General features: G+C 41.6%; 1 protein-coding gene across 1 annotated transcript in view; it reads right to left on the reverse strand.

Annotated features, from left to right (window-relative positions):
* Nucleotides 1-20,970, reverse strand: part of LOC138011181 (uncharacterized) — a 40,345-nt gene that overhangs the window by 19,261 nt on the left and 114 nt on the right. The window contains exons 2-10 of the mRNA XM_068858148.1: nt 18,681-18,783; nt 17,794-17,894; nt 16,240-16,293; nt 15,307-15,378; nt 13,968-14,053; nt 13,454-13,549; nt 10,009-10,096; nt 9,589-9,827; nt 8,133-8,499 (exon numbers count right to left, since the gene is read on the reverse strand). Of these exons, the coding sequence (XP_068714249.1) occupies nt 8,133-8,499; nt 9,589-9,827; nt 10,009-10,096; nt 13,454-13,549; nt 13,968-14,053; nt 15,307-15,378; nt 16,240-16,293; nt 17,794-17,894; nt 18,681-18,775 (1,198 nt within the window). The 5' untranslated portion in view covers nt 18,776-18,783. The remainder of the gene's footprint in view (nt 1-8,132; nt 8,500-9,588; nt 9,828-10,008; nt 10,097-13,453; nt 13,550-13,967; nt 14,054-15,306; nt 15,379-16,239; nt 16,294-17,793; nt 17,895-18,680; nt 18,784-20,970) is intronic.

A 20,970-nucleotide genomic window follows, 5' to 3' on the forward strand; every position in this document is an offset into this window, starting at 1 on the left:
AAAAAGAAAAAAAAAGCTTTCCTTGTTTAGTGCTCTTGTTCAAATGCTAGCATGACAAGTAGCAGAACTTGCTGGTCTGTACGGGTCGCCAAGGAAAACTTGTCAAGAAACTGGAGAAATTGCGGGGCGCTCAGTGGTCTTGGTGTCGCGCTTGCTACATCACTCTTCCCCTGGAACCCCTACGCTCAAGAGAAAGCTAGCCTGCGTGGGAAGTTTTTCCATGCGGGGAATATGAAAGATTTTTGTCTCGCCCATTTTTCGCGCGGTCGAAACATCAAAAAATCTTTCATGTTTCCCCACGGAAACGCTGGCTATGTAGGCTAAGAGAAACCTTGTGGAGTACCAAAATAGATTACTAGAGGGATCGAGACAAGAAAACTCTTAAGCGCTGAATTTCCTAATTTAGATATTGCTGCACTAAAAGGTAAAAGACTGCATATCTTTATGATTAAGCTTGGAATCGTTACTGAAAAATGTACTATTGAAAAAAAAAAACGCCCCGCGTTTTTGGTTTTCGTTGTCCTCTGCGTACTTGTATCGCTGGCTTCAGTGAAAACTGGTCAAAGCAAACTCGTTTATTTGTTCACACGAGCAAATAAAAATTGTCAACGCAAAACTCGTCAAAGGACACTTGTGGCATACACACGACCCAACGAAAATTGTCCATGACACTTGCCGAGGAAAACTACAATAGCTCGTGCGTAACCTGCTTAACCGTGGTCCGTGTTGCTTTTTCGTTATTGAAGTTTTTAATCATTGTGCATAGATTTCTGGTGTATCATTTTACCCACTTGTAATGCACAGCCATCATCTTGGGGTTTGTGTTAGATATAGAAATCCGCCAGAGGACTGGACACTGTATGCGACGTCATGTGACGTCAGAGAGAGGACCATGTGCTTTTGAAAAAGTTATGAAGCTAAACAGTTAAGTTAAAAACTGTGGAAATACACGTGGAATAATTCAACATCGTGTGGATTTCTTGTGTAACATTTTGGGGGCCTGTCCGGGAGAAATTGTGGAAGAAACTGGATGGTTTTATTAACTGTTTGGATGGTCGATTGATCACTGTGTACGAGGACTTGAGTGTATCGCCGCCATTACACCTCGATTTTGTGTTTCGATGGACAACGTTTTGTCGAGCAGGATGCAACGGGTTGTAGTTTAAGGAAATATGTGGTGTGGACGGCTGGTCATAAGATAGTGGGAGGCGGATTCGAGAACAGGGAAGGTAGGAACGCTGTTTTATTGGATTTTATGTATGCTGGTTTGTGATCGTGTTGTTTATAAGTAAATGCGAAATGGCCGAAGAGAAACTGATTCTCCTGGATCGCAAAATTTTGTCGTTGGACTTGAGTAGGTTATGTGAATTTGCTCTTCATGCTAAAGTTGAAAAGTCGGCAGTAGAGGGCAAGAGGAAATTAAGTGTTATTCGGGCCATCAGACGAAAAATTGAGGATTCAGTTGAGGATTTGTGTGACGATGATCAAATTGAGTATGTCGATGGGTTAATCGCACATTTGGGCCCACCGCCACTCGAGGGAATGGAAGATAATTACGGCCAAGAAGAATTAGAAAACATAGGCAACCTAAAGAAACTCAAGGAAGAGCTGGGTACATTAGAGTATAAGCAGCAACAAGTCGTGGGAAAATTGGTAAAAATGCAGAAAGAAGAGCTTACTGACTCAGTGAAGGACGAAGGCACGATTAAGTTTCCAGTTAAAGGGGTTGAGCAAAGCATATTCCGCAGAGATTTTAAAGTACAAGGAGTGGTGGGCGACCCTGGCCAGAAGGATAAGCTGGGTTATCAAGCTCTAATATCCCAAATAGAATCAGGGCTTGCCAAGGGATACTCGGATAAGGAAGTAGTTAGTGCCGTAGTCCGTGCTATACAGCCAGGCCTGCAACTAAGAAGCTATCTAGAAAACATGACTGACCTAACCCTGCCCAGGCTGCGTAAGATTCTTCGCTTCCATTTTCATGAGAAAAATGCCACAGAACTTTACCAGCTTCTAACAAACATTGCCCAGCTGCCCAATGAAGACCCGCAGTCATTTTTGATGAGAGCACTCACGATTAGACAGAAGATAATTAGTGCTTCAAAAGAGTCTGATAGTGGGGTTAAGTATGATGCTTCCTCGGTGCAAAGTTTGTTCCTGCATGCCTTGGAAACTGGTCTCGCTGATGAAACCATCCGTACAAAAATACGACCTCTCATTCAAAACCCAAAAGTCGCAGACGAAGACCTCATTGGAGCAATGAGCCTAGCCATATCGGCAGAAGCCGAGCGAAGTAATAAGTTCAGTCTTACTAACAGGGGAAAGTCTGCAAAGGTGTTCACCGTTGAAAGTGCAGTAGAACCAAACACAAGGAAAGAATTGCAGAAGGACTCACAAGTCCTAGCTACACTGAAGGCTGTACAAGCAGAGCTGGCCACAGTGAAATCGGAAGTTAAGACCCTCCAGGAAGTAGCAGGTAACCAGAAAGGAGACACTATGATACCTAGTCATCATGGTGGGGGTGGAGTGAAAGCTGGAACAAGACGACCAGGTTGCCAAGAGTGTAGAAGGAAGGGGGAAGGCGACCGATGTCCACATTGCTACCTCTGTGGTGGCTTGAACCATATTTCACGCTACTGTCAGACCAGGCTCAGAAGTTATCCGGAAACGCAGCCAGGCTACCCCCGCGGGACAGGGAGTAGCCTCGCCAGAGAAAGAGAAGTCCCACCAGTGTAGTTGTTGCCTGAAGCCCGATTGCCAAACAGTTACTACAGTGTTCAAGGTGCCAGTCTGTTTGGTATTGTTCGGTGCGTTGCCAGAAGGCTCATTGGCCAAAGCATAAAGTGTTATGCAAAGCAATCAAGGAACTCTCTGAGAGAGAATCGTTTAAAGAAAAGGGGTTAGGAGATGCCCAAGACAGAGGTGTGTATGCTAGTCACATCTCTCCCAGGCAACAGGAACGTATAGTTAAGCTGGTGGGAAGAAAGTGTTTGGTAGATTGCTACTTGGATGACATGGCTACAAAAGTTTTATGGGACACAGGAGCCCAAGTGTCAATTGTTTCAGTAGATTTCCTGAAGAGCCAACTACCAACAGTCAAAATAAGGGATATTGAACACTTACTTGGTACAGATGGGTCCATAAGTTTGCAAGCAGCAAATGGGACGAATATCCCTTACTGTGGATGGGTAGAGATTGGTGTAAGGTTAACAAATGAAAATGAGACAGAAACTAGGGTTCCGTTCTTGGTGACAATGGAGAACATTGAGCAGCCCATCATTGGTTTTAATGTTATAGAATTAATGGTCAAGAATACTGAAGGCAAAGAAGATGATGCATTACTGGGAAGGATGTTAAGAAGCTTTAAAACGAGTAAAAGTGGTGACATACAAGCGTTGATAAGCCTAATACGTACTACCAATTCTGATGAGCTTTGTCTAGTTAAATCTACAAAGAAGCCACACACTGTCCCTGCAGGGGAGACGGTTCACTTACCTTGTCGTGCTAATACTGGACCAATCTACCGTAAGACCCCTGTCATTTTTGAGCCAGATGAGTTGACAACCTGGCCTGCAGGATTGGCAGTCCACGAATCCCTTACCACTGTGAAGGAGGGTGATGCAACCATCTTATCAGTCGCAGTGACCAACAACACAAACCACGATATCACCCTGCCTGGAAGAGTTGTCCTGGGGCGCCTCCAGCTGGTCCGGTCAGTTACTCCTATTGAAGTCAGGTTTAAGGACCCTGAGACACCGACCCCATGCGAGGGACCGCCTTGTGAAAAAGATACACCGGCTGAACGGATTGAGAGTGACTTGCCATGGTTACCTGAAGTTGATTTGAGTGGACTGACGGTAAAACAAAAGGAGCAGGCAAGACAGTTGTTGATTGAAGAAGCGGATGCATTTGCAACGAACGATGATGATGTCGGCTGCATTCCCGAATTGGAGATGGATATTAGACTGACTAGTGACCAGCCAGTGCAGAAGAATTACATTTCCATACCCCGTCCACTCTACCCAGAAGTTAAAGGTTACGTTGAAGACTTGCTGAACCGAGGTTTCATCCAGAAGTCCAAATCGCCATTCTCAAGTAGTGTTGTCTGTGTTCGCAAGAAAGATGGCGGAATGAGGTTATGTATAGACTACAGAGAATTAAATAAGAAAACAGTGCCAGACCGGCATCCTATTCCTCGGATCCAGGAAGCGTTAGACAGTCTAGGAGGCAAGTCATGGTTTAGTGTTTTGGATCAGGGAAAAGCCTATCATCAGGGGTTCATCGGCGAGAAAAGTCAACCGTTAACTGCGTTTATTACACCTTGGGGGTTATACCAATGGGTGCGGATACCATTCGGACTCATGAATGCGCCCGCAAACTTTCAAAGATTTATGGAGAACTGTCTTGGCGAGCTGCGTGACGAGATGTGTATCCCCTACTTAGATGATGTAATTGTATTCTCAGAAACATTTTCGGAACATATTGAACATCTCCGTAAAGTTCTTCGTCGGTTGAGGAGTTATGGTGTGAAGCTTAAGCCTGGAAAGTGTGCATTGTTCAAACGGGAAGTGTCTTTCCTTGGAAGAATTATCTCTCAAGACGGGTACCGGATAGATCCCAAAGCTACAAATGCAGTGATTGCAATGAAGAATTTAAAACCACGGACCGTTGGAGAAGTAAGAAGACTCATGGGTCTACTTGGGGTGTACCGCCGTCATATCAAAAACTTTGCACAAATAGCAAAACCCGTTTACGATCTCCTCAATCATGACCTGCTGGGGAAAAAGAATCCTACCTCAACCAGACAGAGCCCAGGGTTGCGTAGTGGACAGTTACCATCTTCGTCACCAGTGAAGTGGGAACCCAGGCACCAGTCTGCGTTGGCTACCCTAATAGGTAAAATAACTTCACCTTCTCTACTGGCATACCCAGATTATAATGTGGCATTCATTGTACACACCGATGCATCACAGGATGGCTTGGGAGCGGTCTTGTATCAGAAGCAGAACGGTTCTACTCGAGTAATTGCATATGCCTCTAGGACTCTGACCCCGGCTGAACGCAACTACCACATGCACTCTGGCAAATTGGAATTCTTAGCATTGAAATGGGCAGTGACAGAAAAGTTCAGGGACTACCTCTATTACGCTCCTGACTTTGTAGTATACACCGACAACAATCCCTTGACTTATGTGTTAACATCTGCTAAGTTAAATGCTACAGGATTGCGGTGGGTTGGAGAGCTTGCAGACTTTAACTTTGAAATACGGTATCGACCAGGCAGGTTGAATGCTGATGCGGATAGCCTTTCCCGATTGCCCCGTGAATTCCACACCTACATGGACAGTTGTACTGAGAAGTTAACTCCGGAAAGCTTGCATGCATCAATCTCTGCAGTCCAGACATTGTCAAATGGGGACTCAATATGGCTGACAGCTCTGACTGATGAAGAAGAGGAACTCCATCTTGTCGACGCCCCGTCATTAGCATCTTGCAATCAAGTAAGAGTGGTGGATTTAGTGAAAGCACAGAAAGAAGACCCTCACATTGGACGCGTCCTTGAATTACTCAAAGCAAACCACAAACCGACAGTGAAGGAAAAGTACCAAGAATCACCTTTGGTTCGTAAGTTCCTGAACGAGTGGCACAAGTTTCATGTACACAGGAAGAGTGGGTTACTTTATCGTAACCAGCAGGTTGTTCTCCCATTGAAATTTTGTCGCACCGTTTACCGTGAACTCCATGAAGAAATGGGCCACCTTGGTGTTGAGAGAGTGCTAGCTCTGGCTCGAGAGAGATTTTATTGGCCACACATGAGGAGAGATGTAGAGAACTTTATCCATCACGTATGCCGATGTCTAAAACAGAGACGTCCAAATCTACCAACAAGAGAACCATTACAGCCAATTACAACAACGGCTCCTCTTCAAATGGTTTCCATCGATTTTATGCACCTAGAGCGGAGCTCCGGAGGCTATGAGTATATCCTGGTGGTGGTAGATCACTTTACCAAGTATGCGCAAGCGTACCCAACGAGGAATAAGACCGCTATTACCGCTGCAGACAAGATCTTCAATGATTTCATCCCTCGCTTTCGGTTTCCTGAGAAAATCCATCATGACATGGGAGGCGAGTTTGAAAACCGTTTGTTCAAGAGGCTTGAGGAACTCTCTGGAGTAATGCACTCGAGGACTACTCCATACCATCCACAGGGCAATGGTTTGGTTGAGAGAATGAACCGTACGTTACTCAGTATGTTGCGAACCCTACCTGAAACTCACAAATCCAGCTGGAGAGATCATGTAAATAAACTCGTTCGTGCATACAACTGCACTGTCCATGAGTCAACAGGTTATGCTCCATTTTTTCTTTTATTTGGTCGTAATCCTCGCCTGCCAATTGATGTAATGTTTGATCTCGAGGAGGAAACGGGAGCCAAATCACATGCTGAGTATGTTACCAAGTGGAAGTCTGCCATGCAAGAAGCTTACTCACTCGCGTCAAAATCTGCCATGAAAAGTGCCATGAGAGGGAAAAAGAATTATGACAAACGAGTAAGATCATCAGCGCTGCAAGTAGGAGATCGTGTCCTGGTACGCAACCTCACTCCTCGTGGTGGACCAGGAAAGCTCCGTGCGTTCTGGGAAGATCAAATTCATCTGGTCGTTGCAAGAAAGGGGGAGGGGAGCCCAGTATACGACGTAAGGCCAGAATCAAGTCAGGGACCTATCCGTACTCTACATCGAAACCTCTTACTCCCTTGTGACTGGTTGCCAGGGAAACCCTGGGAGGACCTCCCTCCTGTGAAAAAGAGCAGAACACCGGCACCTTACTTTTGTGATGACACCCAACCACTGGTACACGAAGGGGACGGAAGTGACAGCGAAGACGATCTTCCCGAAATTTCATGCGGTAACCGCCCACTGAGACGTGATAGAAATGACCAAACACAGATACAGGTAGAGTCTACAAGGAAAGACGAACCACAACCAGATATCACCTATGTTCCTGCTGGTGAGGTGTCAATTGAAACGGGAACAGAAGCTAACATTGCTGGTACCTCTAACGAAGCACCGTTGGTGGAGGACCCTCAAGCAGATGGTGGAGAGATGGTCGAACAAGAGTATACTGGCAACCTAGGCCGGCCTCAGCGTCTGAGACAGGGCCCAAAGCGCCTTACTTATAACACTCCTGGGGAACCAACTTACGTGCAGCAGGTTCGTGCCAGTCCATTTGCAGAAATACAGAAGTGCGGGATACCTACACCGCCAACACCCTACATACCTGAACTGCCAGCGAACCAGTACTGTGTGCTACCACCAGCCTTGAACTACATAGTTCCACCGGTACCACCCATGATGTCCTGGAATGCGAACATGATAGTGCCTCATATGATGCCCCAGCCAGTAGTACCACAGCTGCCACAATGGAGAGTGCCATACCAGTCATTCCAGTGCAGATAAACAGTTTTCCTTTTTTTGCCTATTACATTGTTGTACTAAAAAAAAAAAAAAAAAAAAAAAACAGAATTTTCCTAAGTGTATTTAAACATTCGTTATGTGAATGCTGTGAAAACTGTCTTAAGATAGTCGTTGTACTACAGAATCGTGAAGGCCAGTATGGAGAGATGAATTAAGAGATTAAGTGGTCTGTAAGGAGCTGGGCCTGATCACCCCACTCCAGGATTTAAGAAGTAAGGAATATTCTGAATCAAAAGCTACTACTCTTGTAAAGAATTATTCTGTATTGCAAGTCAAATGTCATGGATGACATTCTTTTTTAAGTTAGGGGGGAGTGTTAGATATAGAAATCCGCCAGAGGACTGGACACTGTATGCGACGTCATGTGACGTCAGAGAGAGGACCATGTGCTTTTGAAAAAGTTATGAAGCTAAACAGTTAAGTTAAAAACTGTGGAAATACACGTGGAATAATTCAACATTGTGTGGATTTCTTGTGTAACATTTGCACAACGCAATGTCCCCTCCTACCCACTCGAAAAAAGCACTGATCAGGAAATGGAATCTTACGCATGAAAGGAAGCTTAGTAACAACAACGAAAAATGCTCGGGGACGAATCTTTAACTCTGGAATCTTCGGCCAGAGAAGTGGAGACACCTTGGTAGGATACTGTACCTTTCGCTGTTCCAACATCAGTTGCCTTTGTTTGGTTCTCTTTCGTTTGCGCATGCACTCCGTTATGCATCGTGGCAAGGGGTTCCCTTGAGAGCCAAGAGCCACCTGGGTTATTACCTTTGGACGGCGTTTCTCCTCCATCTTCTGACATGTTCAGTACATGTGCGTTTGTCGTGGGCCGGTACGAAGCATCATCGTTCTTACTTTCGCTCACAGCATCATCTACGTTCATGTCTTTTTTAGTTTCTGTGCTCTCGTTGTCACTCTTGTAACCATCTTGGTTGCCAGACCTTTCTACAGAATCTTCTTTTTCACTTTCCTTTGATTTCTTTGTTTTCTTTACAACTGGCTTTGGAGGATGTCTTGGCTAAGGGTAGAAAATTGATATTTATCCCAGTCCCAGTTCCTTTAAAGGTGTGTTGCTGCCCAGAGTACCAGGTTTTACAGGTTTTAAGTGTTGCCGGAAGGTCTGGATTCCACTTAAAACCATTCGTTTCTTCACCTGTCATATTTTTTTCCCATTCAACTTACGTCCCAAAAAGGACGTGTTGCCTGGTATATCTGCATGGACCTATGCCAATCTCAAAGGGAATCGATATCTCCACAAGTCTTATTACAGGATAAATTAAAACCGAAGGAAATAATGTTTGGAAACATTTGTGGGAACCTTTTTTTTCATAAAGAGTATATTCACTTTCAAATTTTCTGGGCGCCGCCATCTTGAATAACTGTGATAAGTTATGGTTGCCTACTTGATTGTTTAAACATGACCTCACAGCGGCCATGTTGGAGGGGTCGTGTTGGACTAGTGAAATATTCTTTTGGGAATTTAACTCCAATTTTATAAAAATGCTTCCTTTTGTTTTAGTATGCAAACTGCTGCTGGTCACATAAGCGAAAACACTATTGTTTTGACTCAAATAACTTTTATATTAATAGCAATAGTGCAACCGTAAAATGTAACAGTTATTCGGGATGACAAAAAACCGCAAAATCTAAAAACAAAAATAGGCGATTCTAAAAATTATTTATATCGGATACAAACGTTTTATTATTATTATTATTATTATTATTATTATTATTTGAAACTTATTTCGCGTTGGAGTCGAGATTCACATCCAGAAGTTCCTTTTGTTGAGGAACTACTGGACAACCTAACGTAATTTGTTTACCAATAAACAAACAATAATTTGAGGGACTGGGTGCTGTATTTTAAAGTGTCCATCACGCATAATTATTTCTGGTTTCACTTGGACTTAGCTTCATATGAACCAAAAAACAACTTCACCATTTTAACTAGGAAGAAACGTTTTTCTAAACCAACAATTCTTCGTTTACAATAAAATTATGCTTTTCTTGCCGTGAAATTTGTCCCTAGTTTCACGAGGTCACGTGGTTTGACTGCAACAACTATAAAGGCTGACAGCATGTTATGCGGGTGCTATCGACCTATTACCTTAAAACTCTTTGGTTCAGAGTTTTCCGTAACCACTTTTCTAACAACCGGAGCAGCGTAACCGGGACCTCCATGGCCAGACCGTAACGACTTGCTGTCGATTGATATATTACCCAGTCTGCCTCTCCGGAAGCTTGGAATAAAAGGGACGTTTCTCTTTCCTTCTTGTTTGAGAGCTCCAGTGCATTGATCGCAGGAGGGCTGGCTTCCTTGTACTGGCTCGTCCTTGGCTTTCTCATCTGTTACGAAAAACGATGTTATTGATTTTACAAAATCATAACTTAAAGCCATAAGCCTGGATTACACTCGGACACAACAACAGGGCACTATTTGTTGTCCATGACCTTAGACACCTCTTAAAAACAATACAATGTGTGTAGGTGTACAGGAAAATTTCAGACTGCCGTAGCAGAACTTTACCCTGATAATCTCTCATTACACAGTTATATACACAGATTAATCCCAAACTGCAGGGAATTACACAGAGAAATTCCTCGACATATGTCTTCTGGGAATATGAACAAAGTATTCTTATGAAACAAATATGTTACGCATATTAAATAGGCCATTTTCATGCTTGATCCAGTCCAGCCGTTAGAATACGAAACTGGCCTATTATAGATATTAATAAAACACATTAAATATCAAACATTTGAGATCAACCTAAGTACTATTAGTATTAAAAACACTACACCTTCACTCAGCTCTTCATCGGACTCTTCCTCCTCGAAAACAAACAAAAGTACGATGAATTTACACAATGTCAAAAAAAGGACACGTGTGGCTCACAAAAATGGGACATGTTCAGTAACAAGATATTTCATGAAAAAAAAAAACATTAATAAAACTCGCAGGCGTTTTACGCTATGTAAGTAATTGCCAAGTTAATTGCCGCGATAACTGTCATTCTCAAGGGAAGTAAGGATGGCCCTGTGGTAACACTCATGCCTCCCACCTCTGCGGACCCGGAATCGCATCCTACGTTCAATCAATCTCAATCTTATCCGAGGGTTTTTCTCCGGGCCCTCCGGTTTTCCTCCCTCTGCAAAATCAACTCCCAGCTTACATTTTATTCCATCTGGCTGTGCTGCTGTGCCCCATGCTCTGCATGGGTCGTGTTCAGTGGCTGAACGACTAGCCGGCTGCACAGCTCCTTCGGTCCGACCCTGTTGAGCTGCACCCTTAGCAATTCAGTCTCTGACTGCGAGAAAGGGCGAGTAGCAAGCCAGATATTATTATTATCATTATCATTATTATTATAATTATTATTATTATTGTTATCATTGTTATTATTGTTGTTATCATTATGACTATTATGATTATTATTATTATTATGACGATGATGATTATTATTATTCAAATACAATAAAAATATAAATACGATTAGCTAAATGGTGTACATGAGTGGGTTGGTCCGTCAATCTAGTGGGCTAGCCTGCACAGCAAGCATCCCATATGCAGTGCGTTGTGTGACAAATGGTATTCAGAAGCTTTGTGATATCCAGCATCCACTGTCCATGAATTAATCTCAAGCGTAACTATTTACAAATGGATCCATCTCCAATGATTAACGCATGACGCACCCTGCAAGCAAAACGTTCACGGTTCTTTAAAAACAGTCTCCACATAGTAACCTTACCAGGGGAGGGCAGGAGGACATTGCTGGCTCTGGTGGCGGAGTTCTCGGTGGCGAAGAAACAGGCGCGTCACCAAATTCGGGAAGTTCCCACAATTTTGACCTGGATTGGTGCTCGGACAACGCAACTGAACTAGCCATGGACAATGTCCTTGGTGTGGAGGACGGGGAGAAATCAACTTCGGTTGGCGCGAAAGAAAGGCTGTCTGACATTGAGCTAATTGACTAGAATGAAAAGTACAGAAATGAAAATTCCAATAAAAAGACAAAAAAAGAGGGAGGTTTAACGACCACATCGGTAAGTAATAATTTTTCATACCTTAATACATATTTTGCGATTACTCCAAGCTTTTCGAATTGTGCAATGTACATGTCCTGGCTCAGTTTTATATTTGGTTAAAAACTTTTTCGAGCTAGTTCAATTTCGGTTTTTCCTATGTTTTCAGATCATGATAATCAGAATTAAAGACAAAGAACAATCAAATTTGAACTGGTTTGAAAAATCTTAAACCCGAAAAAAAAAAAAAAAATAGAACCACAACATATACATGCGCGAAGCTACCCATGGCAGGATTGGTACAAAAGGCTTTAAACGACGGATCAAATATTGCTGCTCACGATGATAACCTAGATTCTTGGCAACAGCGGCGAATGGGCACCTGACAATTAACAACCTCCTTAACACCGGTAGGATGCTCTACCCATTGAGCTACTAGAACTCCCGAGGGTCCAGTACCCTGACAGGACTCTGATTTTTCAATTCGCCTTCCACCCGTTGCCAAGCAACTGGTTTATCATCCTTCCCAAGGTCAAATTACACATTCAAACAACCGTAACGTCATCGGAACTTGGAACTTGCTCGTTTCACGCCTTTTTTTTGTGATAAAATACATACCGGACGTGAACGCTGCGCAAGTGCAGCAGGAGTCTATTTTCCACAAGAAGCCACCTGCGGCAAACCAGTTATATCATCGAATGAAGGGGTAGTTTCTAAAGAAACTGTGGTGCTGCGTCGGTGGGGAAGTAGTATACAAAAATTTGGTTTATCAACGGAGTTGATAATGTAAATTGACCACCGTACAGAGATTCTAAAAGCTGACGTTTCGAGCGTTAGCCCTTCGTCAGAGCGAATCCTTTTTTTTTTTTATTATTATTTTTTTTAGTTTAAAATTGAGGCAACGGCCGATGAAGTTGATGTGACTACAAAACCTAGTTTTGGCGAAAATGAGAGTGGCTAAACGGAAAGCTAAGTTACTGCTAAGTGTGGGAAAAGGAAAAAGATAACTTACGATTTCCTGGCGTAGCTCCTTGGTGAGTTTCTTCAAGCTTGGCATCGTCGTCTTGGGTCTCCTGTTAGAAATCTGTGGATTAAAAAATACTAGAACACAAGGTTAGTGGTCGCAGCGGTTAAATACAAATGAATGAAGGGGTAGTCTCTAAAGAAACTGTGGTGCTGCGTCGGTGGAGAAGTAGTATATAAAAATTTGGTTTATCAACGGAGTTGATAATGTAAATTGACCACCGTACAGAGATTCTAAAGGCTGACGTTTCGAGCGTTAGCCCTTCGTCAGAGCGAGTCCGCTCTGACGAAGGGCTAACGCTCGAAACGTCAGCTTTTAGAATCTCTGTACGGTGGTCAATTTACATTATCAACTCCGTTGATAAACCAAATTTCAGTTATATCATCGAAGCGCTACAATGGCCTTTAAATGTATGACGGGCCACGCCTCTGAATATCTGTTTTCAACATTTTTAAAGCGAGCCGAGGTGAGCGGTCGTAGCACCAGAAACTCGCAATTGTTGAACATTCCACTTTTTAAAACCGCTAGCGGCCAAAGAACCTGTTATTATAGAATAATAATTAGTTAATTTATGGAACTCTTTAGATTATTCTCTTAAACTGTGTGATTCAGTCACTGTTTTTAAACATCGCCTGAGGACCAAATTACTTAAAGAACTGTAATTTAATACTTATATATTTTAACAATTTTTAAAATTTTACCTTTTAATTGTAAATAGGAATACATTTGTGTTAATAATGTCTTTGAAAAGCCCCCTTGGGGAAAGTCAAGAAGTCTGTATGTATGTAAGTGTTTCACCTTGTTGCCATTAAATTTGTCGTTGTCATTGCTAAAACTCCTTATTTGAACCTCCAATCGTGACACACGATGGACTCTACGATAAAGGCACCCAATCAGCTTTGGCCAGTTTAGAAGAAAAAACACAGACCTCTTTTTCTTCCTGTTGGTTTTGTTGCTCAAGGTCTGGTGGTGGTCTTCCTTCCATGAACCAAGACGTCTTTAACTGCAGGTTTGGAAAAGGCACCTGTAACGAATGGCGATGGCTTCACTGAGACAAAATTGACCACGTTTTACCAATTGGTATTTGGAAACAAACATAACGCTCAATAGCGAAATATCAATATTCTTTTATTGTAGAAACCTCCCTTAAAATTTGTTAGACAAAAAGTTAAGACAAAGCTGGGCAATTGGAAATCATTTGTCATTTTATCCCTGATTTGACGTCACAAATTGTTCCATTCTTTATGATGCAACAGACCCAAGCCTTAATTAAATAGCTGATTACTATCATCTATTTCTTTGTTCCCTAATCACTGATCGAGTCTGGAGGGCTTCAAGGTCTCCACCGCATCCAGCGTCGCTATACAGTCAAGAGATTATTAGGACAGTCATCTAATTAAAGTAAGTCCATGTCTACCACTTAAAGCTAGCAACTAATTTACCAAATAATTATCCATGTTCGTGGAGTCTGGTTGCAGGATCTTCTTGCTTTCAAATCTCACTGACGGGTCCTGGTAGATATCAGATTCTGTTCAAGAAAACACTAATAACAAATAAATTGGAAGTGATAAGCAACCAATGACACAAGGGACCGTGTTGTAACGTCTTAACTAAACTCTGCAAAACTGTTGCCCAACATTTGTTGCACTGCCAGGTTGGTCAGCGTAACATACCATCAGTCAAAACTACCTTTCTATATGGTGTAAAATAAAAAGACACGAAAGAAAAGAAACAGGAGTCAGAGAGAAAGACCCAAAAAGCCTGAAAAGATACAGGAGAGAGGGAGAACGAAAAGACTCGAAAAAGGTACAGGAGCCGGTTCCCGAAGGTCCCGTAAACTTTTCGGGCCCGAAAAGCAATTTTCAAAACTACAATCCGCTTATCCTGAAAAGCTGATCTTTTAACATGTTTTCGTTATCAGGCGTTTTATGTCACCCAAAACACGCCCGAAAAGTTCCGGGACTTTCGAGAAACGAGGCCCGGCGAGAGAGAGAAACCCAAAAACAAGAAGATGCAGGAAAGAGGAACCCGTGCCATTTGTTTCTCGAACAATATCGCTGAGCTCACGAGCATTTCTTTACTTTTATTACACGCATTCACAACAATCACTGAAAAGCTACGCATTTTGAAATCGGTACTTAAGACCAAAGTACTTCAGATCCACACAACAGACCCAAAAAAATGTCACTTTCTGAACTGAACATCTATGCTCCCTAGGTCCACAGTACTGCACTTTCGCTTTTGTCAGTCCCACAAGGACCGGGAACGTTGCATTATGTATGGCGAGATGAAAGACACTGGAAGCGAGGATCACCATACAAAATGGCCAATCATATCGCACGTGGTAGTTTGGAAAGACTAGGTATTTCAAGAGCAAGCTTTCTCACAATACAAAAACTAATTAAGCTTCACATTTACTCGAATTGATGAGGAGCGACTTTGGAGTGCAAAGCAAAGTAATCAAGGGAATGGTTATGAAACCTTAAACCCTTCAAAAGCGAGAACGATGTTGTGGCACTCAATGTTGAATTGACCGTGACCCTGCACAATCTTTTGTTTTCGCTTCGCACGAGTTGCGCAAAATTTTAATCCAAACATTTGATTGGTTATCTCCTCGAAAGGTGTGTTTTGTGCAGGGTCAAGACCAAAAATACGGGAAAAAAAAGAAACAAAGGAACTTGTCGAGTTTCATAACCATCTCGATACATTAACTATGTACAAAGGCAAAGAAAAGTGAATAATCTGATCTTTACAAATATAAAAAAACAGAAACGAACAAACCTGTTTCAAATGCATCGTCATCCAGATTGTCATCTCCAAAAGCAGACAGTAAGCCATCCTTCATGGGGTAAACTATGAGAAAAAAAGCCAAAGTCATTTCATTTGGCATATAGTTGTTTTGTCAGCTCTTAAGCTGCCTGGCGGAGTTAACTACAACATCACTAACAGGAAAAAGCGGGTTCGTGAGTGTTTGCCGATGCAGTGACAGAGAAAGGTGGAAGACCATGGCCAGCCAACACAGTGAACAATTCGAGACAGATGCCAACTGACCTACCTCCTTACTCTAACGCATCTTACAATGGAGCAGGATAAAATGCGATGTGGTCCTCTTGCACAATTTCTTTTATGTTGTTCAACAGTTTTAAGCGGTTATTGCAACTTTTTTGGTATTTTGGGTGTCATGAAATTGCATCATTTTGCGTGAAATAGCCTCTTTAAATTTACGGAAGACAACTACAGGCAGTAGCCTGCATGAGACTAATTTGAACCTGGAGCATGCGCATACAAATCAAGTGTCCCAAACGATGGACAAAGGAGTTCTCGTGGAATCGCATAAATATGCGGAACAAATTAACTAGTCATCGGAATTGATTGTCGCCTATAATAAATATAATTAATAGTACTCTGCATACATCTCATTTAACAAATTATGCTTTTCCGCAAGTCATGCTTTTTGACCTTACAACACAGTTTTTAATTGTTAATTGAAGGTTAACATTATAATTTGCAGAATAAATTAACTAATAATTGGAAATTATGCACAAATATTGATTGTCGGTCATGATTACAGCAATTAGTATTTTGCATACATTACATTCAACATAATTATGCTTTTCCGCAAAGCATAATTTCTTGACCTTTCAACGGAGGTTTTAATTTAAATTGAAAGGTTAAAAGAGAAACCAATTGAAAATAATTTAGTTTTTCCCCTACCTTTTGCGTTTGGAATTATAACGATGTGCTGTTTGAATCCAATGAGAATGTCCCCTAAAAAGGAGTTTGAGTCAGTGCATCATATATACTATGAAACAGAACGGTAGTTTCCTTGAAGTTGAAAAACTGTTCGTCCACCAGCAATTGTGCATTGCAGCATTGTTACCTGTGTCTATAGAGAATGATTGCTATACACTCTGAGCTATGTAGCCACCAAGAAGATAATAAGCTGCGAGATGCCAGGTGATTGAACGACTGTAAAATAGGCGTCTTTCACAAACTCGCATGCATGGGGTTTAAGTCCCATTCAAGCCTTGGTTTACCCTTTTTTAGGGTTCCTCAGCTGCAACTGCTTAAATTTCGTACAACTTCAATGATCATTCGCTCGCTCTAAGAGTCATAAAATACTGATTTTCACATATCTCACAATCAAAGATGAGATCATCGGTAAATAGCTGCGACCACGCAAATGTTTACTCCCAACTGACATTGTAATTGGTTGGCTTTGCCGTCCATACTGACTGACTACATGCAATTATCAAATTTCCCTTTAAGTCTAAGCATTTACTACCATTTTTCAACAATATGGTAAGTGTAAGGGTTTTAACGTTATGCCTTGGTGTGTTTAAATGCAGCTGTTGATCTTTTCTTGAGAACCGCAGTTTTGGGGACACAATGTGAAGCTAAAGGAAAGGAAAGGAACTGTATTTAAAGTGTCTAGTCATTCTAGCGCTGGAGCACTAATTGGGGACACCGTAAACCGAAATTAACAATTAACGCAAATCAAGTCAAGTGTTGGTTTTTGAGGAGAGGGGAAACCGGAGTACCCCGGAGAAAACTTCTCGGTGCAGAGTAGAGAACCAACAAATTCAACCCACATATGACGCCGGATCTGGGAATCGAGCCCGGGCCACATTGGTGAGAGGCGAGTGCTCTCACTACTGCGTCATCACTGTCAAACCCTTTGACAGTATTCCCAAACGTGAGTGATGTCGACTTTGGAGAGAAGATCTAGGGGACACTCGTCGTGCGCCTAAAACACTCTTCTCCAAAATGGTGGCAACGGATTTGAATGAGTTAAAATTGAACTGAATGAAAAACCGATACGAGAAATAGAAAGAGCACCTTTACTTTAGTAACCCTGCAAAGTTTCAGCGAATTAGGTGTCAATATCAGCTGAGAAAATGTAAGTTAAAATTTGACAAATTTACAGATGCTTGTATGACTGGCGGTATACGCCATACCCACCAAGCATACAAACACCCGTATATTTTTAGTTTTCACAGCTGATATTACACCTGATATGCCGAAACTTTGCAGGGTTACTACAGTAAAGGTGTTCTTTCTATTTCCAGTATTAGTTTTTCATTTCAACTTATTTGAATTCCCGGCCGCCATTTTGGAGAAGGGTCTATTAAGTGCACTACTGGACATTAGCACTGATTAAGAGCCACAGACACTTGTTGATGTAAACTGCGGCAGCTCAAAATTCCCAGATGAGAGAAAACATTCAGAAACATAAACTTGAACAACTCTGTGAAAACAAAATCTTACCTTGATCGTTGAGAAAGGAAGCAACCGTTAATGTTTCGTTCATTATAATTTCACGAAGAAGGGTCTTGTCTTTGTCCCAAATTTTAATCACACCATCGCAACTATAACATAAAAAACGTACTCATTTTATTGATGAAGCTTTTTGATTTCTAAATGGCAAGTAGTACCCAAAGAAAGTTTCGAAAGGGGTGGTTTATGGCGCCATGATGGATAACACAGACAGTAGGTGTTTCCCTAGCTCCTAGCGTTGGACATGTAGAGTCAATGTGGTGAAGTCGTTAGCATCTGTTCTAATAGTCTCAAGACCATAAATGTTTCATTTTTAAGTATACTAGAGGCCCTAGACATAAATACATCTTGTTAGCAATACGAGAGACGAAGGAACAGGGGCACCCAACGATAATCTTCGATGAAACATGTGTTCGGGAGACTCAAACCGTCCTAAGAATTTCGGTAATACATTGCCAAACTGCTATAGATTTCTTACTAAAACATCACCTAGAGGATTAGCAACCAGGGAATAGTAGTCCCTTACGTTTTCGGAAGGGACATTTTTTGCAATTTTTCAAAAAGGTCACCTAGCAGTTTCGGATGAGTAAGCGGTTCGCTGGGAAATTCTTAGAGGTAACGTTCAGCTTGCAATTTGAAGACCTCATTCCCTAATGTTTTCGGACACTTTAACTTTCAGCTAAGTTACCCGAACAGATCAAAGTCTTGTAGGTGATAAAAATATCTCTTTAGACAGTCTTTATACATTACAAGGAACCTAAAAATGTCTCTTAAAGGCTTTTGGTTTAATTTGCTAGTTGGGTGCCCTTTAAGGAATTCTAGTAAACAACGAAGTCACGGTAATCGATTGCTTCTCAATATATAATGCTTCTTACTACCTAGCACTGCAGAAGATCTCTAAAATGTCATTAGAATCCACACTGTTAACACCGTCTTGGTGATCTCTGTGCTGGAGGTATTTTGAACCCACCATCCTTTCATCTGAAAAAAGGGAATAATTAAACTCAACTTGCATCGCACTTTCAACGAAGAGACTTAAGCAGCCGCAAAGAAGACTGTACTGTATTGTAGTGCAATGCTCTTCAACTCAGCTATGAAGTCATCTTTGTTGCAAGCAAGCCTGATAAAACTTTACTACAGATAGCACGATAGCTCAAGAATAAAGCCAAGTTTAACTCCTTTATTTGCTGCTTTGATCAAAAAATCACTTCCTTTCTTTCTTTCTTCAAATTTTTAAAGTGTTTGGTTAACACCTGGCTGGCAAAATTATGAGCTTTGATTTTTATCCAAAGGCTGTTTACTTTCAGCGCAAGTTTTGGATTTCACGGTTCGCTATCACTCACGTTCAAAACTGGCCACTTAGACCTCAGAGGGTTCGATTTCAGGAAACGTGACGTCATTTACTAACTAGCTCAAATTTTTAGCGAGGAAATGCAGCTTATTGTATGTACAAAACATTACTTTGAGAGACTGAAAGCCTCAAACTCTGGCGCTACATATTAATTCATCCGCGCACACACGCATTGCATTCTTAAACTAGCGAGTCTTTGATCGTGCATTCTTTTCTCCTCGATCCAGTTCTCTCCAGATTTTAAAGTTAGTATTGGCAGACCATTAAATGGGAAAATTCTTGTTTAAATAAACAGGTGTCTTTTTTTTAAATCAAAGCTAAAAACTTGGGTCACTTGGTGTTTAGTTAACATAGTTTTGAAATCCAAAGAAAAAGAAGAATTGATTTTTTGGTCATAGTAGCACTTTAACTAACCCTGCTATGATCTTTTCACTCCAGAAATAAATAAAAAAATCGGCTTTTATGTATGTATATCTTGTCTCTTCTGTTGATATTTCAGTTTGGGCAAAAGAAGACAGCTTGCGACTAAAAATCTTTTTCACGCCATGATATGACTTAAGTCAAGCGTACCAGCTTTACAATAAAACATTTGTAATTTTGAGCACAATAGTAAGAGCGGTTTTCAATTGAGTGTCGAAAGTAATTAGATAATTACTTTGGTTTATGATTACTGCATTCAGTGATTGGTTCAAAGTTCTCGCGCCATTTCGTCAACCAATCAGAAGTGAAACCAAAACTAATCGTGGCTCGCACTTGCACATTTTCCCGCACTTTGTGTCGGCTACGTGTAATTAATTTAAGTTTTGATTGGTTTACTGGATTATCTCCGTCCTTTTTGATTCGCCAAAGTAATTACTTTGGTTTTGGTTTTGCGACACTCATTTGAAAACCGCTCTACAAGTCAAAGGATGATTTTATGAAGTCTAATTACCCTACCCAAATGGTATAGCGAACAGATTCCTGCTTCTCTTCTCACCCCTCCCTTTTATTTTTATTCCACCTTCGTCAACAATACGCAACGGTTTCATTTTTCACTGCCGACAATAGAGACCTTGAGGTCGGAGGACGAGTTTTCCGTTTTGAGCACGCGCACTTCAACAAATGTCGGCCTCCAAAACCTTACCCGCATGCTCAGTACCGAAAACTCGTACTCGTAGTTGTCCTTGTCCTCCGATCTAAGGGTCCCTATTGTCTTTATGTACTACCAAATTCTCCTAACTGACATGGACAAAAATGTATGGCAGTGAGCAAGGAGAATTAAGATTTGGATCTTGGGAGTGAAAGGGTTAAGTGTAACGACTTTCCGTTTATAAGGACTTGTAGTACGAGTTTTTCGTTCTGAATACGCGCATGCATTTCGAAGAATGTCGGCCTCCAAACTTTAAGCGCATGTTCAGTACCAAAAACTCGTACTCGTAGTCGTCCTCGTCCTGCGATGGTCCCTAATCACTGTAGCGAAATGGATTGATGGATTACATCTGCCGTTGTGATTGGCCGATTTCTGTACAGAAAAATCCATTTGGAGTGTTATATTAATCAAGTGGACTAATTACTTTAAATGTTATCTGATTTTGATTCACTTCCTTGGTTTTCATTTTCACTAATGCCTCTCATCACTGCAAGTGCGATAAACCTAATCGGCTCACTCAATGATCTACCCAATTCAAATCCTTTGGGAATTAAACGTTTTGTTTCAGGTATCTCCATATCATTTAAATGTGAATGTTACATTATCACGCAAATACAACACACAAAGAATTTTTATCTCGGGAGAATTGAATTGGGTACAACATTGAGCTAGCCGATTGGGTCTAATG

The sequence above is a fragment of the Montipora foliosa genome, chromosome 7 (genome assembly GCF_036669935.1).
Source record: "Montipora foliosa isolate CH-2021 chromosome 7, ASM3666993v2, whole genome shotgun sequence".
Classification (NCBI taxonomy): Eukaryota; Metazoa; Cnidaria; class Anthozoa; order Scleractinia; family Acroporidae; genus Montipora; species Montipora foliosa.